This window comes from Petromyzon marinus, chromosome 72 (genome assembly GCF_048934315.1).
Source record: "Petromyzon marinus isolate PM22_M1 ecotype Great Lakes invasive population chromosome 72, UKy_Petmar_22M1.pri1.0, whole genome shotgun sequence".
Taxonomy (NCBI): Eukaryota; Metazoa; Chordata; class Hyperoartia; order Petromyzontiformes; family Petromyzontidae; genus Petromyzon; species Petromyzon marinus.
Window position 1 is genome coordinate 4336927 of NC_133738.1, and position 26300 is coordinate 4363226.

General features: G+C 49.8%; 1 protein-coding gene across 10 annotated transcripts; it reads left to right on the forward strand.

The window, feature by feature from the left end:
- Positions 1-612: 612 nt before the first annotated feature.
- Positions 613-25297, forward strand: LOC116957290 (uncharacterized). 10 transcript variants are annotated; one of them, XR_012930562.1, is made up of 11 exons: positions 623-847; positions 3991-4050; positions 6350-6418; positions 7018-7074; positions 9331-9894; positions 11820-11861; positions 12379-12444; positions 13293-13348; positions 14071-14172; positions 22728-22769; positions 24234-24306. XR_012930562.1 is itself a non-coding variant. In XM_076055690.1 (11 exons), the coding sequence occupies exons 1-9, from the start codon at positions 787-789 to the stop codon at positions 14133-14135; spliced, it is 1011 nt and encodes a 336-aa protein (XP_075911805.1). In that variant the 5' UTR covers positions 626-786; the 3' UTR covers positions 14136-14137; positions 22728-22769; positions 24234-24306. The 10 variants fall into 10 exon arrangements, 7 of the variants coding, with proteins under 7 accessions (XP_075911802.1, XP_075911803.1, XP_075911801.1 ...); XR_012930563.1 differs by having other exon boundaries at positions 625-847; positions 14100-14172; XM_076055690.1 differs by having other exon boundaries at positions 626-847; positions 14100-14137.
- Positions 25298-26300: the final 1003 nt, after the last annotated feature.

Sequence of the window (26300 nt, forward strand, 5' to 3'; positions counted from 1 at the left end):
TGATGATGACGATGATGATGATGATTCGCTAATATCACAGATTCATCGATACGACAGTATCAGTTCCGTTGACTTTGTCACCATCGGGGACTTTATAGCTCGCTAAAGATGTATTTTTTGTGTGTATATCTCTCTCCCTCTCTCTCTACCTGAGTGTAGTTACACGCACGAAATGTATTTTTTTTCTAACGTAGTCGCTTTTGAGATACACTTACGGACATGAAAGCCCCGTTATGAAACAGGGGGTTATTATCGAGATTAAATGTATTCGCTTATTTATTTTAAGAGTATGGGGTGAGTGGCTGGGTGGACGGACGAGGGGACGTTTCAGCCCCCATATATTTGGACAGCAAATACAATTCGGCATTCATTCATTATTTTTTTTGCGCGTGCGTTGATGTCTGTGCGCGTGCGTGTGGACACCTCGCTTTTCACTTGACGGGGCCATTTGCCAGCCTCCATCCATCCCTCCCTCCCAACCCACCTCACCCCACACACACACTGGCAACTATTGAGGAACCCTTTGGGCTCCCCACAACCCTCAGCTTTTGCCCGGCTGGCTGTGGGGGCCTCTGACTTCACTGATTCTGGGTGCCAAGTTCGTCGGCAGTACACCAACGCTCTCTGATCGGCCCCCTTTAAAAAGGCAGGAGCCGCCAACGTCGGCACCCAGTCGCTCCGAAGTTGCAGCTTCTCAGTACCCTCAACGACTCAAGGGGTCCTCATCATCATCATCCTCCTCCTCCTCCTCAGCACAAGGCAGACGGACCGCACCAAGCTAGAGACATGTCTGGAGCTCTGCAAACACTCTTACTGCTGGCACTCCTTCACCTCGCCACCCAGACGCGTGAGTTTGGTTGGTGATTTCTGCCTGTGTGTGTGTAGTGTGTGTAGTGTGCTGTGCTGTGTGTGTAGTGTGTGTGTAGTGTGTGTGTAGTGTGCTGTGTGTGTGTGTAGTGTGCTGTGTGTAGTGTGTAGTGTGTGTAGTGTGCTGTGCTGTGTGTGTGTGTGTGGTGTGCTGTGTGTGTGTGTGTAGTGTGCTGTGTGTGTAGTGTGCTGTGTGTGTGTGTAGTGTGTGTAGTTTGCTGTGTGTGTAGTCTGCTGTGTGTGTGTAGTGTGCTGTGTGTGTGGTGTGCTGTGTGTGTGTGTAGTGTGCTGTGCTGTGTGTGTAGTGTGCTGTGTGTGTGTGTAGTGTGCTGTGTGTGTGTAGTGTGCTGTGTGTGTGCTGTGTGTGTGTGTAGTGTGCTGTGTGTAGTGTGTGTGTGTGGTGTGCTGTGTGTGTGTAGTCTGTTATGTGTGTAGTGTGTGTGTAGTGTGTGTGTGTAGTGTGTGTGTAGTGTGCTGTGTGTGTAGTGTTCTGTGTGTGTGTAGTGTGCTGTGTGTGTGTGTAGTGTGCTGTGTGTGTAGTGTGCTGTGTGTGTGTGTAGTGTGCTGTGTGTGTGTAGTGTGCTGTGTGTGGTGTGCTGTGTGTGTGTGTAGTGTGTGTGTGTAGTGTGTGTGTGTAGTGTGCTGTGTGTGTGTGTGTAGTTTGCTGTGTGTGTAGTGTGCTGTGTGTGTGTGTAGTGTGCTGTGTGTGTGTGTAGTGTGCTGTGTGTGTGTGTAGTGTGCTGTGTGTGTGGTGTGTGTGTAGTGTAGTGTTCTGTGTGTGTGTAGTGTGCTGTGTGTGTGTAGTGTGCTGTGTGTGTGTAGTGTAGTGTGCTGTGTGTGTGTAGTCTGCTGTGTGTGTGTAGTGTGCTGTGTGTGTGTGTAGTGTGCTGTGTGTGTGTAGTCTGCTGTGTGTAGTGTGCTGTGTGTGTGTGTAGTGTGCTGTGTGTGTGTAGTCTGCTGTGTGTAGTGTGCTGTGTGTGTGTGGAGTGTGCTGTGTGTGTAGTCTGCTGTGTGTGTAGTGTGTTGTGTGTGTGTGTAGTGTGCTGTGTGTGTGTGTGTGTCTGCTGTGTGTGTGTAGCCTGCTGTGTGTGTAGTGTGCTGTGTGTGTGTGTGTCTGCTGTGTGTGTGTAGCCTGCTGTGTGTGTAGTCTGCTGTGTGTGTGTAGTCTGCTGTGTGTGTAGTCTGCTGTGTGTAGTGTGCTGTGTGTGTGTGTAGTGTGCTGTGTGTGTGTAGTGTGCTCTGTGTGTGTGTAGTGTGCTGTGTGTGTAGTCTGCTGTGTGTAGTGTGCTGTGTGTGTAGTGTGCTGTGTGTGTGTAGTCTGCTGTGTGTGTGTAGTGTGTGTGTGTAGTCTGCGGTGTGTGTGTGTAGTCTGCTGTGTGTGTATGGTGGTGGAGCCACGGTGCCTAGGAAATGTTGACTACCTCGCCCGGTATGCAGGAGGTCCGTGGGTTCGATCCCGTGACCTCCACATTGCGCGTTTAAAGTATTTGGCTGTGATACATTTCCACTTGATGTCGACGACATCAGCCGCTTGGTTTGAGTTGCTATCAATTTGCGATGGTAGACAACAACATCAACGAAGCAGTGGGTGCCTTACAGCTGGTAAAATAAGCAGTTTAGTTTCGTAATGGGTCTTTATGAGTATTGGTCTCTATGGGTCTTTGTGAGTCTCTGTATCTCTGTGGGTGTCTATGAGTAAGGGTCTCTATGGGTCTTTGTGGGGTTATATGGGTCTCTATGGGTCTATGTGAGTCTCTGGATCTCTATGGGTGTCTATGAGTAAGGGTCTCTATGGGTCTTTGTGGGGTTATATGGGTCTCTATGGGTCTATGTGAGTCTATGGATCTCCGTGGGTGTCTATGAGTAAGGGTCTCTATGGGTCTCTACGGTTCTATGTGAGTCTCTAGATCTCTGTGGATCTCAATGAGTATGAGTCTCTATGAGCATGGGTCTCTATGGGTCTTTGTGAGTCTCTGTATCTCTGTGGGAGTCTATGAGTAAGGGTCTCTTTAGGTCTTTGTGGGTCTCTGTGGGTCTCTATGGGTCTATGTTAGTCTCTGGATCTCTGTGGATCTCAATGAGTATGAGTCTCTTTGAGTATGGGTCTCTATGGGTCTTTGTGGGGTTCTATGGGTCTCTATGGGTCTATGTGAGTCTATGGATCTCCGTGGGTGTCTATGAGTAAGGGTCTCTGTGGGTCTCTATGGGTCTATGTTAGTCTCTGGATCTCTGTGGATCTCAATGAGTATGAGTCTCTATGAGCATGGGTCTCTATGGGTCTATGTGAGTCTCTGTATCTCTGTGGCTGTCTATGAGTAAGGGTCTCTGTGGGTCTCTATGATTCTACGTGAGTCTCTGGATCTCTGCGGATCTCAATGAGTATGGGTCTCTATGATTCTACGTGAGTCTCTGGATCTCTGCGGATCTCAATGAGTATGGGTGTCTATGCTTCTATGTGAGTCTCTGGATCTCTGCGGATCTCAATGAGTATGGGTCTCTAGGATTCTACGTGATTCTCTGGATCTCTGCGGATCTCAATGAGTATGGGTCTCTAGGATTCTACGTGATTCTCTGGATCTCTGCGGATCTCAATGAGTATGGGTGTCTATGCTTCTATGTGAGTCTCTGGATCTCTGCGGATCTCAATGAGTATGGGTCTCTATGATTCTACGTGAGTCTCTGGATCTCTGCGGATCTCAATGAGTATGGGTCTCTATGATTCTACGTGAGTCTCTGGATCTCTGCGGATCTCAATGAGTATGGGTCTCTATGATTCTACGTGAGTCTCTGGATCTCTGCGGATCTCAATGAGTATGGGTCTCTATGGGTGTCTATACGTAAGTAACCCGGCAGATACCTGAAGTTCGATTCCCGTTCACGGCCAGCATCAGTGACGATTATCTGAACCGGTCCTGGGTCGCCCCTAGGTCGACTCAGCCTCAAATGGTGCAGTGTTGGTGGTGGTGTAGTGAACATTGCCGCTGGGTGGAGAGACAAAGGCGGCCGGGCGTGGTCCTGGCCACCCACCCCCCTCGTGTGCCACAGTGCCGGTAGCCTTCACAGCACTTGCCCCAGAAGTATGCCAAGGCTAACTGGGGGATCTTTGGCTTTGTCTTACCACAGCTGTTAGTGCCAAGTCGAAGGTGAGCACATTCAGGAGCAGATTTCTGGGCCACCCAGTCGGTGAGTGAGAACTTTACACTCACCACCACACTCACCACCACACTCACCACCACACTCACCACCACACTTACCACCATACTCACCATCACACTCACCACCACACTCACCACCACACTCACCACCACACTCACCACCACACTTACCACCACGACACCACACTCACCACCACACTCACCACCACACTCACCACCACACTCACCACCACACTTACCACCACACTCACCACCACACTCACCACCACCACGACACCACACTCACCACCACACTCACCACCACGCTCACCAACACCACACTCACCACCACACTCACCACCACACTCACCACCACCACGACACCACACTCACCACCACACTCACCACCACACTCACCACTACACTCACCACCACCACGACACCACCACACTCACCACCACACTCACCACCACACTCACCACCACACTCACCATACTCACCACCACACTCACCACCACACTCACCACCACACTCACCACCACCACGACACCACACTCACCACCACACTCACCACCACACTCACCACTACACTCACCACCACCACGACACCACCACACTCACCACCACACTCACCACCACACTCACCACCACCACGACACCACACTCACCACCACACTCACCACCATACTCACCACCACACTCACCACCACACTCACCACCACCACCACCACCACGACACCACACTCACCACCACCACCACGACACCACACTCACCACCACACTCACCACCATACTCACCACCACACTCACCACCACACTCACCACCACACTCACCACCACCACGACACCACACTCACCACCACACTCACCACCATACTCACCACCACCACGACACCACCACACTCACCACACTCACCACCACACTCACCACCACCACGACACCACACTCAACACACTCACCACACTCACCACAACACTTCTCACTACACTCACCACCACCACACTCACCACAACACTCACCACACTCTCCACAACACTCACCACACTCGCCACACTCAACACACTCACCACACTCACCACAACACTTCTCACTACACTCACCACCACCACACTCACCACAACACTCACCACACTCTCCACAACACTCACCACACTCGCCACACTCACCACAACACTCACCACACTCGCCACACTCACCACACTCACCACACTCACCACAACACTCACCATACTCACAACACTCACCACATTGACCACCACACTTTTCACTACCACAACCACCACAACACTCACCACACTCACCGCAACACTCACTACACTCACCACCACCACCACACTCACCACAACAACAACCGCCATTCGTCACTAAGTGGCGGTGACGTCACCACGACGCTTGTGCCACACTCACCACAACATTCACCACACTCACCACCACACTCACCACACTCACCAACACCACACTCACCACACTCACCACCACCACACTCACCACACTCACCACTACCACACTCATCACTACCACACTCAGCACAACACTCAGCACAACACTCACCACCACTACACTCACCACCACTACACTCACCACCACACTCACCACCACACTCACCACCACCACCCTCACCAAACTCACCACCCCACTCACCATAACACTCACCACCACTACAACATTCACCACTATACTCACCACCACCACAACACTCACCACACTCACCACCACCACCACCACACTCACCACTACCACACTCACCACAACACTCAGCACAACACTCACCACCACTACACTCACCACCACTACACTCACCACCACACTCACCACCACCACCACCACCCTCACCAAACTCACCACCACACTCACTATAACACTCACCACCACTACACCATTCACCACTATACTCACCACCACCGCCACCACAACACTCACCACCAAACGCACCCCCAATCGCATTTGCTTCATTTGCTGCGAGAAACGTTACCCGCCTCTGTTGCCTGACGAGTGTGGCTGCGAAGCTTTTGCAGCGATTGATGGACGATATGAAACTAGGTCCGAGGCTTTCGTGACTTCAGGAATTACTCTTCGGTCCATTCGCTAAAAGTGACGTCGAAAGAAATACAAAAAAAAAGTCGTCATAGACTGCAACGTTTCGATTGCAACACAGTCAAACCGTCGTCAGGTAAGAATTGAACGAGAGAGAAAACCAAAAAAGTTAACCCTAGAAACGCAATGCACTGTAGGCACGTGACGAGCTACTCCGTTGGGCTGCCACCTGCGATGGCCAGGCCGCTTCTGAAAGATAGCTACAACGGCCCAGTGGGCACTTACTTGAACCTGACACCAGACACTCTCACAGGAGGTCTGGGCTATGGCGGTCTAGGCTATCCTGGAGTGGCCATTGCAAGAGGCTACAAGCATCACACAAGTAAGAAATCTCCCCAAACCACACCCCCACCCCACCCACCACCACCACCACCCCCAACTAGCCCACGCTCTCAACCATGAGCGCCTGAAATTACGTCCGGCCAATTTTAGGCTCAGCTGCTCCCGACAACTGAACGTCGAAACTCCGGCCACGTCGCATGGCCATGCCCACTCCACAGCTAGCACCCTCCCCCCCTTGGTAGACCACCACCTACTCATCCTCCAGCCCCGCCCACTGCTCAAGTACCATGGCCACGGCACTGCTAAGGTAGGCCCCCTCCCATGCCCATATAAGGGGTTCATTACGAGGCTCAGATCATTTTCGTTTAGTAGTCCGGCACCAAAAGAAACATTTTCACGGGGTCACGGTCGCTTATGGGCCCATCGGGGGACGGTCCCAAGCGGCAGCAGGGCGGCAGGTCATCAGGCGGCCTTTAGCCGGTTGCCATGAGCCAAGACCCACGGCCAAACCCCATCAAATCCATCCCTCACCAATCTCACCACTGACCTCCTCCTCCTCCTCCTCCTCCTCCTCCAACCACCCCCCACCCACCCCCACCCCGTGCATTAAAACACGGAACAACTGTGTCTCTCCGGCAGCTGGACTCGTCCAGTCTTACGGTGGGCTCGGATACCTTGGGGGCCCCTACCACCATGGTGGGTATGCTGCCGCATGTGCATGAGCTTGCATGTGCTCCCCCTACCTCGCCCCTACCCCTTCCTAATTAATATTTTTAATCCCTCCTCCTCCTCCCCCCCCACCACCACCACCACCACCACCACCCCCCACTACCGCTACGATGACGACGACGATGTAGACGACGATGAGACCCAAAAAAAGGTGAACGTGAGCCGCGGGGGAAAATTTTGCCGCGATGAGTTCGGTCAACGTGTCATTGACTGCTGTAAGAAAGGTGTCTATGGGAGCTGAGGTGTAAGTCCCCCGCTTATTCTCGTCATGGATGAAGGGTGCAGCTCGACAACTGCCACTGGTTCACCGGAGGTGAACTCTTGAGAGGATATTCGCTTTTTGCCCGACTTCATTTTCCATGCCGGCATTGCGACATCGACAGCGGTGGGAGTCAGAATCAGAATGCCTTTTGTCTGCCCGTCCTAAAAAAAAAAAGTCGCGCTGCAACCATTCTATATTTTTGCCGGGTGAACAGGGGCAGCGGTGGGCATTGAGAAACTGGTCGCATTGATTCAAACGTAACGGTTAGTGAAAACTAGAGTTGCAATGCGGAGGACGGCACTTCCGATATTCGATTTTCCGACGCGGCAGTTGAAACGAGAGCGTGCGAAAAACCCTTTCCAAATACAGATGGCATGCGTACAATACGTGTACGGCATGCCCTTTTCCTTCAGATTCTGTTCCGATGACGTTACAAATGCATCATCGGAACGGAATTGGAAAAGGCCATGCGCGGGAAGGGCGCGTGGAACACTTTTGGCGCCAGCTATTGTAGAGTCGGCAGCGGTCATGTCGCTATGGTTTATAAAAAAAACAGCGGTACTGCTATGACTGCTATGCCTCTCTATATAAAATGAAGGCTGGGCTTGCTTGCACATTGTGATATTCGGCAGCGAACGGGACACCCACCCACCATGCAATTTGCAGACATCTCAGAACGGGAAATGGGTTAAATCCCTCCACCCACTTCCAACCGACCCACCTGCCCGCCGCCTCTGTCAATCCAGAACGCACTCGCAGATGTCGTTTGATATTGGAAGCTAGGCAGGATTTTAAGAGCCTGGGCAGCGCCTTGATTGGGTCACCAAATGCCATGCGTGGACCCGGTTTTATAGGCTTCTGGAATTGGGTCTGTTTAGTTATTTCGGTGGCAATTAAATGTTGACCGACTGATTCCCTTCGCACAGAGCGTTTTATTTTTGAAAGGCAAAGACTCAATCATTCGGGAATGTTGGGTTGTTGGTGGATGGGGGGGGGAGGGGGGATTAAAATAAACCTTTCTAACCTTTGTCATCATCTCTGATCATCATCGATATCATTACTTTCCCCAACCACTGCTGTTGTTTTATAACGTGACGTGACCGGTATTTTGTCTGAGGTTATAGCAACAGCAATGGGGCACGCTCAACAAATAATGATAACCAGTGTCGATGATTTGCCTTGATCACAATCATGATGATAATGGCCTTGTCATTATTGCTATTAACTTGGAAGGGAGGAGGCTGTTGATTACTGAAGGCAGAGGAACCTCAAGTAGGCCCGATAGGATTTTCGGTAATCTGTTGATTACTACAGGACATGTCTTTGTTGTTAGTGCGAGCTGTCCCATTGGTGAGCTCCTACGGCGTTGGCTGGGTCATGTAGCCCGCGTGCCCAGCCATCGCATGGCCAAACAGCTTTTGCTCGGCCGGATAGAGGGGGCTAAATGGGTGCGGCACGGGCTGGAGAAGAGATGGAATGATGTGGTGCAAGAGGATATGGAGTTGAGTGGATTTTGCAATTACCTGGTACCAGCGGTGCCAGGATCGGCCGCTGTGGAGGAGGCTCGTGAAGGACGCTGCTACTGGGCAGTTGTAAGGAAACAACCCCCAAATTAACAACGGAAGGGCAGAGGAGCGACGCTCACAACAGCGAGCGGAGCGCCGGTCGGTTACAACTGCAGCAAGTCGACGCAGTAGGGGGGCACAGCTGGTGCGTCTGTCGGTCATCTCAGACAGCCAACCCATGGCACCTACAGGGTCTGTGATCGTCACTTCAGGCCAACAGCGGACCTTCGATGCTTCGCGTGGCCTTAAAAAAAAAACGCACAGAGCCTGGCACGGGGCGCCGCAGAAGTGCGGCTGGTCGAGGAGCTTTGACCTCTGACCCACGTTACGCTTCCTTGATCCCCTCGCCCCGACCCTCGCCCCACCCCGAACCCGTCTCGTCTCTGCACGTCGTAGGCATCGGCGGACTCGGCTACCCGCTGGGCGTCGTCGGCGCCGGCGGCGTCGTAGCGGCTCCCCACGTGGTCGCCGGCAAACTCGGCTACCCGCTGGGGGCCGTCGGCGCCGCCGGCCTCGTCGCGGATCCCCGAGTGGTCGCCGGCAAACTCGGCTACCCGCTGGGCGTCGTCGGCGGTGTCGTGGCGGCTGCTCCGCGAGTGGTCGCCGGCAAACTCGGCTACCCGCTGGGCGTCGTCGGCACCGGCGTCGTAGCGGCTGCTCCGCGAGTGGTCGCCGGCAAACTCGGCTACCCCCTGGGCGTCGTCGGCGGTGTCGTCGCGGCTGCTCCGCGAGTGGTCGCCGGCAAACTCGGCTACCCGCTGGGCGTCGTCGGCGCCGGCGGTGTCGTCGCGGATCCCCGAGTGGTCGCCGGCAAACTCGGCTACCCGCTGGGCGTCGTCGGCGCCGGCGGTGTCGTCGCGGATCCCCGAGTGGTCACCGGCAAACTCGGCTACCCGCTGGGGGCCGTCGGCGCCGGCGGTGTCGTCGCGGCTGCTCCCCACGTGGTCAGCGGCAAAGTCGGTGAGGGGTTTCTCTTCGCAATACAGATTTTGTTTCCGCCTTTTGATCGATCGCGTAAACGTATAAATGTTGTGCCGTCAAAACCCACCACCGCCAATTAGTGAGGGTTAGCGTCACGTACAGAGAACGTGGCCAATTTGTTACCGCTACAGCAGCCACGCCGGTTGTGCATCGGGGAGTAAAAAGGCACGTTGACAATCTGAGTGCGACGTTTTTGCCAGTGATTTTCACCTTCAGCAGGCAACCGCCACAAATCTGTCTGTCGCCTAATTAAGCTAGTTGTAATTACGACACTACTATACACTGGACTACTTATCAACCAACGGGGGGTCTTGAAATGCACGGGAATTTCCCAATGCGTTCTCGTATAATTTTTAGTCGTAAGTAAAAAAATAAAGTTTACCGATAATTAATACCGTCATTGAATTTAATGAAGCAAATAACTCATGAACGCATGTTTAATAAGTACGTGTGTTGTACGTTTAACTTATTTTGCACCGTACATAGCCAACCGTGCAAATGCATCAACATCTCAAGAACATTACTTGCGAAAAAAAAATCAATATTAATAACATTTAGTTTATTAACAGACTTGCTAAAAGCGCATGGATTAAATGTCGGCCATTTTGCACGGGTGACATCATGGCGGCCATTTTGCACGGGTGACATCATGGCGGCCATTTTGCACGGGTGACTTTATGACAGCGATGTTGCATTGGAGGTTTATGTTCCTGGTACCTGATTGGTCGAGTGATGACATAAACCACAGTACTCTTTGGTTCTATTCGGTAAAGTCACGTGGGTAAAAAATAAAATAACAAAAATCACGACGTTCATTTAAACTTTCATGGACGTCCATGAAACTCCATGAAAGTTTAAATAAACGTCATGAAAGTTTCATGGACGTCCATGAAAGTTTAAATAAACGTCGTGATTTTTGTCATTTTATTTTTTTTACCTACTACGTGACTTTACCGAATAGAACCAAAGAGTATGGATCCTTGCAGTCACGAAAGCTTCAAATTTAGAATAAACCACAGTGTTGCAAACATCCCTACAGCACTGCCATCTCGATCCGTTTTAACTTACATTCCAGATTTTTGCTATAATCATAGCCTTCCAGAACTCAACAAATCTTACGAGCATTTTCCGTATTTAAGACCCCCCCGCTGTGGAGTGTTTGTGTGGGTACATACAGGGCTGGTGGAGCGGTGGTGAGCACGATGTGCTATAAACGCGGCGTCCAGAATTTGGTTCCCGCTCGCGATGAATAACACGGACGAATACTTGTACCGGTCCTGGGCCTTCCCTAGGCTGACTGAGCCTCAAATGAGTGCTTGGTGCAGTGTGTAAACATTGCCACTGGGGAATCAAAGGCCCTGGTCACCCATTCCCTCGTGTGCTATGCCGGCCTTTATAGGTGCTTGCCGACAGAAAAAAATTGCCCCAACAGTTTGATAACACACATTACAACGCATTACTAATCATAATCATTGGCTGATTACCAATCGATTATATAATTACTGCACCTGAATGAGTTAAATGATGACGTCACCCTGCTGCTGCTGCTCTATTTAAGACTAGGAGCAAGTGGAGAGGGCTTTACCATTCTGGCGAATTGCCCGATGATGCTGGATGTAATTACCAGCAAAACGTCGTACTATTAAAACTCTAAATGTTGTGGATTCACTCTTCAACACCACCGGTGGGCTAAAGTAGTGAACTATTTGTCTTTTGTAAACGTGACACTTTTTTTTTGCTGATTGGCCGTGTCGGGTGGTGGAGGGTTACGACACATTTCATAAATAAACGCGATCTAACCCAAAAACCTTTATTATGAGTTTGATAAGGCTACACGTGGGGGTGGAATTGTTGTCTGTATGGAGATGTGATGCCATGGGATTCTCTCTCCCCCTTGTTTGTAGCACAACCCGTGGCCGCTGTGGCCGCTCCCCACCTCCTGCCCGGTGAGTACGGGGCGCGTGCACACACACACACACCCCCAGGATCCACTCATTTACATGGTCGGGGACTGGTGGCTAAGTGGGCGGGCTATTGGTAGAGAGGGTGAGGCTACCCCCGTAGTGAGTGGGGGGACGGGGGGGGGCTTCTGGGCAGGAGTCTTCATCTACCGAGATAACCGGTTACAAAGTGTGACGTGGTGAATACTGTATCGAACACAGGCGGCCACTGCATCAGACGGGCTCCTGGGTCTGCCTTGGGATGCTCCTCCTTCCGATATCAGGAAGCCACTGTGGGAAATGCAACTTTAATGGATTGGGACTGACAAACGCCATTTTTTTCAGAACTGCTTCTTGCGTTTAAGTTTGCATTTCCCTCGCGCCTCCGATTAGCACAAGTTGCCTGTGTACGGCGCAAAAGAAGTTTCAAAATACATGCATGCAATAGGCGTGCGTGAATCTTTCGTGACCCGTTCAACTTTGCCTGTGGCGGCGGCGGCCGCGGTGGTGGTGGTGGGTGTAGGTGCCGCGTATGCAGCTGCCCCCTTCGCACCCGCTGTTGCTGACCCCGGCCCCGAGGTCGTCGCTGGTAAGTGACGCTCGCAGAGACACAATAGGTTCTCCGCGGAGACCCGTAACTTATCCAGGGACCCAAGCACTTATACAGAGACTCAAACACTTACCCCGAGATACATACACCTATCCAGAGCCCCATACTAGACTATTAATAATTTCGATTAGAAGCTTTCGTGACTGCAGGGATTCATATTCTCGGCTCTTTCGGTAAAGTCACCACCACGTAGAAGGGAAACAATAAAATAATAAAAATATAAAACAATCATCATCGGGTTTCGACACCTGATGATGATTGCTTGTGTTGCAGTCGAAACGTCCTGGGCATTTTATTGTTTTATATTTTTATTATTTTGTTGTTTCCCTTCTACGTGACTTTACCGAAAGAACCAAGAATATATATTTATAATTTACCAGATAAGGCCCCTGAGCTACATAGCTCTTTTTCAGAAGCGACCTGGCTATCACAAATTATAGCTCAACGAAGTGGCTCATCACGGGGAAATTTATAGCAGAAAAAATAACCTAGTCGCATGTTTCTAAATGTGGATGGAAAAACCGGAGGCCCTGGAGAAACATTCACACGACCACGGGGAGAACTCAAAATATACAACAGGCATGATCATGGTCGGGATTGAACCGACGACCTCCTGCATACCAGGCGAGGAAGTTAACATCTCATAACCGCCATGGCACGTTGAACTGTCGATGATACACGGGGGTGGTAAGGATCAAAGTCACAAACATCACATCGCAAGGAATCGTGAGGGTTGGCGTAGTGGCTTGTGTGGAGAGACAAAGAAGCGGAGGCCTTCATCCAGCCGTGGACTGACCCTGGCCAACGTTTGATCTATCTCGTTGCAGAGGAAGGCATTGATGTGGAGGTCGAGGAAGAGGCTCCTCTCCCCGTCATCCCTGAAGGTCAGTCTCTATTCACTACTCCTCTAGAGAACGGATGACTTGAGAGTATGTGTATAATAGTGTAGTGTATATTAGTGTAGTGTAGTATGTTGAATAGCCTGTCACACTGCACGTAACCAACCATTGCTAATCGGAGGTGCGAGTGAGTGAGCGAGTGCGCAGTTTTGTGGAGCAATGATGGAATTCAGTTTTCCTGCGATTAAGAACCAAGCGACTCACACAGAGAGACGCACACACGCTGACTTGTACACAAAGCCAAACTGATTATCGCCCATCACTGCACTGCCCTGGTGAGTCCGATTTGAGTGTAACCGTTCAACAGTCGTCCGTCTGTTTCCTCCCGCGCGTCATGGAATGGCGTCTCCCCTTCAGATCTGCCCTTGCAACTTGTTGGTCGAGGCGATGACAATGATAATTAATAAGCCGGCCACACTTTGAGCTCTCTTTCGAGTTGGTGGTCTAGACAAGGCTAAAAACCAACACTCACGTAATCGCCCGCCCACGCAATCAACCCACCCACCCACCCAACCATGCAGCCACCTACTGATTGGTCCACCACCTCGTGGGCGCCAGTGCTGGTCATAATAGGCGCTGCTGCTGCTGCTGCTCGCTCGCTAATGGCATTCACCTCCCCACCCCCAGCATTCTGTTGAAGACTATACGGGGGATCTTTATCGTTGTGTGTCTTTGTTCCTTGCATGTGCTCTGTCTCGGCTCTGCTGATGTGACGCTGCATGGTCGGGAACAATTGGTTCCGCTTCGGTGCTCGACAAAGACCGCTACTGACGGTGTGTGCTTGTAAACGGACGTCGTCATCACCGCGGTGACCTAACTGCTCGCGCGTACTTAGTTTATATACACAAAGCACTCACCTGCGATTCATAATTAGTTTCTTTCACGTTAGATCGTCCTTCGAACCCCCTTCTCTCTCGCTCCCCCTACTTGCACCCCTCCACTGGAGCCAACTTGCCCTGTACGTTACGCGGCGCTGCCCCATAGACTTAACACTCTTGAGTCGTAGGCTCAACACTGTGACGCACAGACTCAGCACTGTGACCCATAGACTCAACACTGTGACCCACAGACTTAACAATGTGACCCATAGACTCAGCACTGTGACCCATAGACTCAGCACTGTGACCCATAGACTCAACACTGTGACCCATAGACTCAGCACTGTGACCCACAGACTCAGCACTGTCACCCATAGACTCAACACTGTGACCCACAGACTCAGCACTGTGACCCATAGACTCAGCACTGTGACCCATAGACTCAACACTGTGACCCATAGACTCAGCACTGTGACCCACAGACTCAGCACTGTCACCCATAGACTCAACACTGTGACCCACAGACTCAGCACTGTGACCCATAGAGTCAACACTGTGACCGATAGACTCAGCACTGTGACCCACAGACTCAGCACTGTGACCCACAGACTCAGCACTGTGACCCATAGACTCAGCACTGTGACCCATAGACTCAGCACTGTGACCCATAGACTCAACACTGTGACCCATAGACTCAGCACTGTGACCCATAGAGTCAGCACTGTGACCCATAGACTCAGCACTGTGACCCATAGACTCAACACTGTGACCCACAGACTCAACACTGTGACCCACAGACTCAACACTGTGACCTATAGACTCAGCACCGTGACCCACAGACTCAACACTGTGACCCATAGACTCAACACTGTGACCCATAGACTCAACACTGTGACCCATAGACTCAACATTGTGACCTATAGACTCAACACTGTGACCCATAGACTCAGCACTGTGACCCATAGAGTCAACACTGTGACCCATAGACTCAGCACTGTGACCCACAGACTCAGCACTGTCACCCATAGACTCAACACTGTGACCCACAGACTCAGCACTGTGACCCATAGACTCAGCACTGTGACCCATAGACTCAGCACTGTGACCCACAGACTCAGCACTGTGACCCATAGAGTCAACACTGTGACCGATAGACTCAGCACTGTGACCCACAGACTCAGCACTGTGACCCATAGACTCAGCACTGCCACCCATAGACTCAGCACTGTGACCCATAGAGTCAACACTGTGACCGATAGACTCAGCACTGTGACCCACAGACTCAGCACTGTGACCCATAGACTCAACACTGTGACCCATAGACTCAGCACTGTGACCCATAGAGTCAGCACTGTGACCCATAGACTCAGCACTGTGACCCATAGACTCAACACTGTGACCCACAGACTCAACACTGTGACCCACAGACTCAACACTGTGACCTATAGACTCAGCACCGTGACCCACAGACTAGACACTGTGACCCATAGACTCAACACTGTGACCCATAGACTCAACACTGTGACCCATAGACTCAGCACTGTGACCCATAGACTCAGCACTGTGACCCATAGACTCAGCACCGTGACCCACAGACTCAACACTGTGACCCACAGACTCAACACTGTGACCCACAGACTCAGCACTGTGACCCATAGACTCAACACTGTGACCCATAGACTCAGTACTGTGACCCATAGACTCAGTACTGTGACCCGTAGATTCAACACTGTGACCCATAGACTCAGCACTGTGACCCATAGACTCAGCACTGTGACCCATAGACTCAACACTGTGACCCGTAGACTCAACACTGTGACCCATAGACTCAGTACTGTGACCCGTAGATTCAACACTGTGACCCACAGACTCAACACTGTGACCCATAGACTCAACACTGTGACCCATAGACTCAGCACCGTGACCCATAAACTCAGCACCGTGACCCACAGACTCAGCACTGTGACCCGTAGATTCAACACTGTAACCCATAGACTCAACACTGTGACCCATAGACTTAACAATGTGACCCATAGACTCAGCACTGTGACCCACAGACTCAGCACTGTGACCCATAGACTCAACACTGTGAGCCACAGACTCAACACTGTGACCCATAGACTCCACACTGTGACCCACAGACTCAACACTGTGACCCATAGACTCAACACTGTGACCCATAGACTCAACACCGTGACCCATAGACTCAACACTGTGACCCACAGACTCAGCACTGTGACCTATAGACTCAACACTGTGACCCATAGACTCCACACTGTGACCCATAGACTCAGCACTGTGACCCACAGACTCAACACCGTGACCCACAGACTCAACACTGTGACCCACAGACTCAACACTGCTCCTGTACATGAAACAACTCCCCCCACCTCCTCCTCAACTTCCGTTCCTCTCTCAATGCCTAATTTATCCTCTATCACCCCATTATCTTTCCCTTCCCTCACCTCGCCCCCTCCACTCTTTCCCATCCCTCCCCTAAACCCTCCCTAACCCCTACAAATCCATCTCCCGTGACCACCTCCCCTACCCTTCCCTGTCCCCTCTATTGTGACCACCTTCCCCTATCCCCTCCCCTACCCTTCCCTATCCCCTACTCACCCCTATATCCTAAGTACCCCTCTCTATCGCTGTTGCTCGATCCTCGATGCTGTAACCCCCCACCCCACCCCCTCCACCAACCAACCTGATGACAGAGCAAATAAATAAACATTTAAAGGTGTCACCTCATAATTCTTGCTTCTTTCGGTAAAGTCACCACCACGTAGATAGGGAAACAATAAAATAAAATAAAAAAATTAAACAATAAAATTCTCACGACGTTTCGACTGCGACACAAAGAAGCAATCATCATCAGGTGTGAAAACCACAGCAAGAACAAAATAATATAAATATAAAACAATAAAATAATAAAAATATAAAATAATAAAAATATAAAACAATAAAATAATAAAAATATAAACCAATGAAATAATAAAAATATAAAACAATAAAATAATAAAAATATAAAACAATAAAATTCTCACGACGTTCCTACTGTAACACAAAGCAGCAATCATCAGGAATAACATAATAAAAATATAAAACAATAAAATAATAAAAATATAAAACAATACATTAATAAAAATATAAAACAATAAAATTCTCACGTTTCTACTGCAACACAAAGCAGCAATCATCATCAGGTGTGAAAACCACATCAAGAATTAAATAATTAAAATATAAAACAGTAAAATATAAAACAATAAAACCACACCTGACGATTATATTTTTATTATTTCATTGTTGCTGTGGTTTTCACACCTGATGATGATTGCTGCTTTGTGTCGCGGTCGAAACGTCGTGAGAATTTTATTGCTTTATAATTTTTATATAATTTTATTGTTTCCCTATCTACGCGGTGGCGACTTCACCGAAAGAACCAAGAATATGAACCTCGTTATTCGTTTAATTTAATTTGGTTTCTAACTCCCGTGACTTTACCTAAGGGTACGTAACCAAAATTGGTGAAAACTGAGATTTTGTTCGCTCTGTCATTGGGCGCTGGGAAGGTCATCGTTACAGCAAACAAGTGACATGATAACCTTACACGACGATCTAATCCAAAAAAAGAAATCAATTATAACATCACGTTGTTTTTTTTTCTGAAAGCCTCGCATATTAAAGCACAGAGAAAAACTCTCGAGCTATATTATTTATTTATTTTACGATTAAAAAGCGTTTCGCGACTGCAAAGGATTCGTCTTCTTTGGCTCTTTCGGTAAAGTTCACCGCCGCGTGGAATGGGAATAAAAGTAATAAATTTATTAAATAAAATAACGCGACAATATTCTCTCGTGTTATTTTATCAATGTATCAATTTATAATTTTACCCTCATTCTACGCGGTGGTGACTTTACCGAAAGAACCAAATTAGACATTATTTTTTCTTCCAAATTTTTTTTTAATAATAATGCAAATACAGTTGTTGAATCATCCCGATGGGCCAGAGAGAATGCATTGTGTTTTTTTTGTTGTTGTTGTTGATGTTGTTGTTGATGTTGTTGTTGTATCAGCTCCAATGATGTGGTTTTTAATCAACTTGTTCAGAATGCAGCAAAAAACCCTTCCCTCTCGCAGGTATAGAGAGAGAGAGAATCGCGATGTTTTTGCGTCAAATCCATTGAGGCAACATTCACCCGATCACGCCTCCCCTGTGGCTCTACCATTCGAGGCTGAGAGCGAGAGATTCCTGCACGTCTCGTAACTGCACTGCTCGCGATGATGATGCTGATGATGATGCTGCTACGGAAGAAGACACGCAGCGACTTCGTGTCTCCCGTCTCGTCTCACGTCTCGTCTCCACCCTGTCTGCCCCCTCTGTCTCCGTCTCCCGTCTTGTCCCTGTCTCGTCTCCATCCTGTTTCCCATCTCGTCTCCATCCTGTCTGCCCCCCTGTCTCCGTCTCCCATCTTGTCCCTGTCTCGTCTCCATCCTGTTTCCCATCTTGTCTCCATCCTGTCTCCGTCTTGTCTCCATCCTGTATCTGTCTTGTCTCCATCTTGTTTCCATCTTGTTTTCCATCTTGTCTCTCTCGTCTCCATTCCGTCCCTGTCTCCATCTCGTCTCCATCTTGTCTCTGTAGTCTCCATCTTGTCTCCATCTCGTCTCCATCTTGTCTCTGTAGTCTCCATCTTGTCTCCATCTCGTCTCCATCTTGTCTCCATCCTGTATCTGTCTCGTCTCCATCTTGTCCCTGTCTTGTCTCCACCCTGTCTCCATCCTGTATCTGTCTCGTCTCCATCTTGTCCCTGTCTCCATCTTATCTCCATGCTGTCTCCGTCTTGTCTTCCATCTTGTCTCTCTCGTCTCCATCCTGTCCCTGTCTCATCTCCATCTTGTCTCCATCCTGTCCCTGTCTCCGTCTTATCTCCATGCTGTCTCTGTTAGTCTCCATCCTGTCCCTGTCTCCGTCTCATCTCCATCTTGTCTCCACCCTGTCCCTATCTCATCTCCATCTTGTCTCCATCCTGTCCCTGTCTCTGTCTTCTCTCCATCTTGTCTCTCTCGTCTCCATCCTGTCCCTGTCTCCATCTTGTCTCCATCTTGTCTCTGTCTTGTCTCTCTCGTCTCCATCCTGTCCCTGTCTCCGTCTTATCTCCGTCTTGTCTCTGTTAGTCTCCATCTTGTCTCTATCTTGTCTCTGTTAGTCTCTATCCTGTCCCTGTCTCCATCTTGTCTCTGTCTTGTCTCTCTCGTCTCCATCCTGTCCCTGTCTCCATCTTGTCTCTGTCTTGTCTCTCTCGTCTCCATCCTGTCCCTGTCTCCATCTTATCTCCATCTTGTCTCTGTTAGTCTCCATCTTATCTCTGTTAGTCTCCATCCTGTCCCTGTCTCCATCTTATCTCCATCTTGTCTCCATCTTATCTCCATCTTGTCTCTGTTAGTCTCCATCCTGTCCCTGTCTCCATATTGTCTCCATCCTGTCTCCATCCTGTCCCTGTCTCCATCTTATCTCCATCTTGTCTCCATCCTGTCTCCATCTTATCTCCATGCTGTCTCCATCCTGTCCCTGTCTCATCTCCATCTTGTCTCCATCCTGTCCCTGTCTCCATCTTATCTCCATCTCATCTCCATCTTGTCTCCATCCTGTCCCTGTCTCCATCTTATCTCCATCTTGTCTCCATCCTGTCTCCATCTTATCTCCATGCTGTCTCCATCCTGTCCCTGTCTCATCTCCATCTTGTCTCCATCCTGTCCCTGTCTCCATCTTATCTCCACCTCATCTCCATCTTGTCTCCATCCTGTCCCTGTCTCCATCTTATCTCCATCTTGTCTCCATCTTATCTCCATCTCATCTCCATCTCATCTCCATCTTGTCTCCATCCTGTCCCTGTCTCCATCTTGTCTCCATCTTATCTCCATCCTGTCTCCATCTTGTCTCCATGCTGTCTCCGTCTTGTCTTCCATCTTGCCTCCTAAGTGGCCCCTTCGCCGGTCCCAGACCACGCGGTGTCCCCCAGCCTCCAGCGAGGCGGCGACTTTCCTGTCGTTCAGAGCACTGTACACGGACACTGTACGTACAGTACACTGTGCGCACAGTACACTGTACGCACATTACACTGTACGTACAGTACACTGTACGGCATGCGGATACTGTACGTGGGTACGTGTACAGTATACTACGTTAAATTCGGACTTGGAACTTTTCGTGACAGCAGGAATTCATAGTCCTGGTTCAATCGGTAAAGTCACGTAGATGGGAAATTAAAATAAAATAATAAATTAAAATAAAATAATAAATTAAAATATGCAACCACAACCCCCACCCACCCCCCTGCAACAACAAGCGGTCTTCAAAAAAATAATAATTTTATTGTTTTCTATCTACGTGACTTTACCGAAAGAATCAAGGATACGCGACATTCATTTGTTCTCATTCGAGACATTTGCCCGTAGAAGGCCAGAATGGGATTTAATTTTTTTTTTAGGTTTTACATTCAAAATGCATGCCTCCGAAAGCAATAGGAACGCAATGAATGCGTTTGTTATATTTTTTTTTCCCTACTACGACGTAGATGCGAATTGGAACAAACGCGATTTGCTCAAGGCATCGGGGGATGCTGCTGGATTGTTGCACGTGCTATCCTCGAGTCTTCGTTCGGGCTCCGAAACACAGACTTTGCCCCCCCCCATATAATCTTAGTTCTTTCGGTAAAGTCACGTTGAAGGGAAACAACAAAATAATAAAATATATATAACAATAAAAAATTTCTCACGACGTTTCGACCATAACACAAACCGGTCGTCTTCAGGTGTTACGGTCGAAACGTCGTGAGAATTTTTTTATTGTTTTATATATATATTATTATTTTGTTGTTTCCCTTCAACGTGACTTTACCGAAAGAACTAAGGATATGAATTACTGCAGTCACGAAAGCTTTAAATCAAAATTCCCCCCATTTTATATATTCCCACGATGAAGCAATTTTTTTTTTTACATAATGCAGTGTTCTTCCGGGGTACGCAACTACTTCCGCGTTATAGGAGAACCGATAGATTTTTTTTAAATATATTTATATATATATGATGTCGTCTTCGGCGGCAGGCTGGCCAAACACAGCGGTGTAGCTCCTAACGGCAACGAGCCCAGTTGTCTACACGGAGGTCTGCGTCTCCTGCCCATGAGTGCGTGTCTGATGAGGTGCCCCGGGTGTGGGCAAGGGGATGGCTCCCCATTGCTCAACCACGTTACGTATGCTGAGAATGACCTGGTGGCTGCTAGCTCCACTCTCAGGCAGGGGTTGGGAGACTCAGTCGCCCAATCTTGGAGCATGCTGCGAAGAGATGGTGATGCGCCATGAAGCCTGGCCCCAACAAAAACAAAGTTACCCGCCTGGGTATTTGTTGCGTTGGAGAATTCTTTCCATGGATGTACCCGTGTAAATTTTCCCCATCTGCCATATATCCAATGAAATCGATGCCCGATAGGGATTGGTCATACCATCCGACGCGTGCCGATGATCTAGTAATCGCTGCTCATTCAAAAGGAGGAGTTGGGAGGCGCTGCCGCTGAGCCTGGAGCATTCGACTAAGAGATTGGGCCTTGCCATCAGCCAGCCCCCCCCCCCCCCCGAAAACAAAGCACCTGCTCCCCTCTCGTTACTTGCCGTGAATGATGAGGCAGAGAGAGTGGAGAAGTTTCTGTACCTGGGCCCTGTGCGTATGACCAGCTCCGGTATGGCAGCCGAGGTCTCGCTCCGAATCAGTTGAGTGGCATTGTCTTTTTTTGTCACCTGAGTAACGTTGTGTGGAAGCTGCCTGGCCTATAGCTCCATGCACAGCTCCGGTTCTTCTAGACCACGGGAGCCTTCTAATAAGGGGACATCTGCGCTGGTTTGAAACATTCAGGCGAGCCTGCCTATGATCCATCCTGGGTTTAACCAGACTGGATCACAGTGTGAGGAGCTCACGGATCCTTCAAATAACTGGACAAAAGTCCCATCAGTGAGCTCCTCTGTCATGTAGCCCGCATGCTTGGCCGCTGTATGCCCAAGCATGTCCCCCTCTTAACAATAAAGGTGGCACGGGTTGAGAGAAGAGATGGGCCGATTCAGATCCGCCTCTGTGGAGGAGCCTCGTGAAGGACGCTGCTGGACAGTTGGAGGCAGTCGCCCTCCACCCACAACGGAGGGCGGAGGAGCGACGCTCACAACAACGAGCGGAGCACCGGTCATCTAAAACGCAACGAGTTGGCACAGCGGGGAGCACAGGTGGTACATCTGCCAGTCTTTTCTGTCGGTCAACCCACAGCACCTATGTATGTACGTATGCATGTTAAACCTCTATCGCACCGTACAAAGCCCACCGTGCTAATTGGAGGTGCTGAACAGTCCTGGGGTCTGTCCCATGACCTCATGCCAGCGGCAAGAGCCTTCCACACCTAGCCTGGCAAAAAAAAATTAACCGCTGTGGTGACATCCACTGCCACTTAGTGGCGATTGGCAGCTGTTGTGTAAATCTGTTGTCTGTGTCTGTCCGTGTACAGTGGCACCAGGATTTCTGGGTAATCCTTGCCTCGCCGCACCAGGTAAATATTCTGTCTAATTGCGTTGAATTCACAGTCAACATGCATTCGAAATGTATTGCTGCAGGATACGGCATCTACACGTGCACCCAAAGAGTGACCGACTTCGAATCAAAAGGTTGCACATAGAAGAAGAGGAGCTGCAGGCAGAGGTGAAATGGAAACTGGCACTATTTGGAAACACAGGGCCATTAAAAGTATTTTATTTTATAACAAAAACAAAGAGAGAAACACCTAACAGAGAATGGCTTGACGACAACCCAAGAGACCAGGAAACTCAAAAGATCCACATAAGCTCACCGATTCAGATATGTATGAAGTCATAGAGACCCATAGAGACTCGTGGAGACCCATTTATATCCATTGAGCATCGTAGAGATCCAGAGACTCAGAGATCCATCAAGAACCATAGAGACTTACAGAGACCCACTGAGACTCGTAGATACCCACTGACACTCAGACCCATAGCTATATGCTGAGACTCACAGAGGAAGACCGAACTGAGAATGAGATAAGAAATTGGTTTAACACGTAGGCTTCCGCGACCAATATTATTCATAATAAACGTTTTTGGGTTAGATCGCGTTATTTATAAATGTGTCGTAACCCTCCACCACCCGACACGGCCAAACAGTAAAAATGTGCCACGTTGACAAAGGACAAATATCTTCTTTGGTTCTTTCGGTAAAGTCACGTAGAATGAGAATAAAATAATACATTGATAAAATAAAACAACACAATAATATTCTCACGACGTTTCGGCCACAACACAAGCGGCCTTCATCAGGTGAAGGGGACGAGACTGTCTGGTAGGACAGCGCTGGAGTGAAAAGAAGATGAATCCTTGCAGTCACGAAAGCTTTAAATCGAAAAAGGACAAATAGTTCACTACTTTAGCCCACCGGTGTGTGGAAGAGTGACTCAACATCATTTAAAATTTTGAGTGCGACGTTGGTGCCGGAAAGATTTGGCCACTATTTTGAGCAGATTTGCACAAGACGGAGGACAGTGGAAACAACGCGCCGACTGGGGGGCCCTCTGCCCGCGGGCCCGTGATGACGATCATGAGACTCGGCGCTAGTTGGCCCTGTGGCCGCACAATCGGCGGCGTTACGCTTGTGCTTATTTCGGTGCCGCGTTTACATTTCCTTAAATCAGTGCTCCTCAAAAAAGTGCCATCCCGGCCACCAAGAGTGGCCTGCGAAGGTCCCTCCGGGTGGGGACCCCGCGGTGGCTGTGATGCAAATGCAGCTCGACCCGGAAATGAATCACGTCCATTGCACCTTTTTGTTGTTGTTGTTGTTGTTTTGTTTTTCCGACGTGAATTTACAATTCAACACCCTCGCGTGGACCTCGCACCGGCGAATCTGACTGCCAACGGTGACATCGTCGGAACGGCGAGAAGCATTTGTTGTTGAACGTGCCCAACCTAACAACAATGTGCGACGTGTGCGCGCGTGTGCCCAGCCCTGCGTCCCCTCTGCAGTTACTTCGGGCAGAAGTGCTGCCTGTCGAAGGGGCCCAAGGCTCTGGCGAAGAAGTAACTGGTCAACGACACGTTCCGGACAGATGCCGCCTCTACGGTCTTCCCCACAGCTGCCCGCCCGTTCGCTCGCTCGCTCGCTCGCCCGCTCGCTCACACCCTCAACCTCACCCTCACCCCCATCCCATCAAGCGCTTCTAATTAGATCGACGTCCAAATCCACGAGCCCCACCGCCTCTGCAAAGTCACGGCTCAGCCTCAGGAACCGGCCCCATTCCTGCCGGAGTGTTGCATTGACATGGTTCGCGATCTGAGGTCACGGCTCTGCGCCAGGCTAGGTGCACATTCCCGGGGCCGTGGTGCGTTGCGATGCATCACAGACGCGCACGGACAGGGCAGGTGCGCAGGTTCACGTGCGCACGGCTCAGACGCTGTTGCTGCTGTTGCTGCTGCTGCTGCCGCCACCCCTGATATCAATAATTCCATTCGAGTTGATGCAGCTGACATTAGACTAGTCTGCGTGTGTCCATGTTGGTTCGTCGCAGTCAGTCAAACCCGTTGCACCTCCTGGGTCTGTCCCACGATTTTCTCCTGTCGGCAACGAGCCTTCGACACTTCACGTGATAGCCTGAATAGTGTACCTGGCCAGACGCAGGTGCCGCGGCCAATGGGGGTTATTGGTATTGGTCTGTGTGTGTGTGTGTGTGTCGGTGCATTACCAAGTCATAGTTCACCCACCCACCCGCGGACGCCAGCCTTGACACCTCGCACAAATTCTCACCGTGGGGCGCGCGACGATATAGCTTCACCGTTCGTTAAGTCCCCTGACCAACCCTGCAATGTTGGGCAGCGAGTCTAAATTTCCATCCACCCCCCTCCCTGCCTCCCTCCCTCCCTCCCTCCCCCTCCGTAAATATCCTTCCGCGCAAATATCGGATCTGCCGTTCGCGGAGTTTCCGTTTCTTCCCATCCACTTCGCGATCGGCGTATTGTACCGGGGCTCGCGTTGAGTTGCAATAAAAACGTTTAAAATAACAGAACGAAAAAAGTCTCTGACCAATTCTATGCCAATTTCGTGCGGGTCGGACCCTTGAAGTTTGAGCGAGCGAGCGAGCGTGTGGATGTCGAACTTCTTTCGCACCGTAATGTAGGCAATCGTTGCTAATAGGAGGCGTGGGGGAAAGGGCAACACACTCAACATGTGTACTTTTGATTTAAAGCTTTCGTGACTGCAGGGATTCATATTCTTGGTTCTTTCGGTAAAGTCACCACGTAGAAGGGAAACAATAAAATAATAAAAATATAAAACAATTGTCTGTGGGTAGAAGGGAAACAATAAAATAATAAAACTATAAAACAATATGAACCAATTGTTTTATAAATATGAAACAATTGTTTTATATTTTTATTATTTTATTGTTTCCCTTCTACGTGGTGACTTTACCGAAAGAACCAAGAATAAACTAAAAACCTCGTGATAGTGGTGGGGTGGGTGGGGGGGGCTGCATGTCCACAGATTTCCGATTCAGCCATCGGGGGAACTGAATCGATTGGGCGCTCGAAATTAACTCCGTTATTAAAGCTATTTGCTCGAAACGAAACGAAACGAGACTCATCACCAGCGTTTAACGCAGTCACCTCAGCCTCCTCGGCTGCCTTTTTAATTTCTTACTTTTGTACCGCTGCTGGGCACATGCAGAGACGGCGACGAATACAATTTCACATTCAGGTGGGCAAGCCGGCAGAGAACCACGTCAGAAGCAGTGGAGTGTATCATCACTGTGATGTCTCTATCAGTCTATGGGACTCTCTGAGCCTGAATCTAAAAGAGTCTCTGGGTCTGAGTCTCTATGGGTCTCTGCGAGTCACTTTGAGTCCCTGCGAGTCACTATGAGTCTCTGCGAGTCTCTAAGGGTCTCTATGAGTCTATGCGTTTCTATGAGTCTCTGAGTATCTATGGGTCTCTGTGAGTCTCTATTAGTCTCTGCGAGTCTCTATGAGACTCTGCGAGTCTCTATGGGTCTCTGTGAGTCTCGATGGGTCTCTAAGGG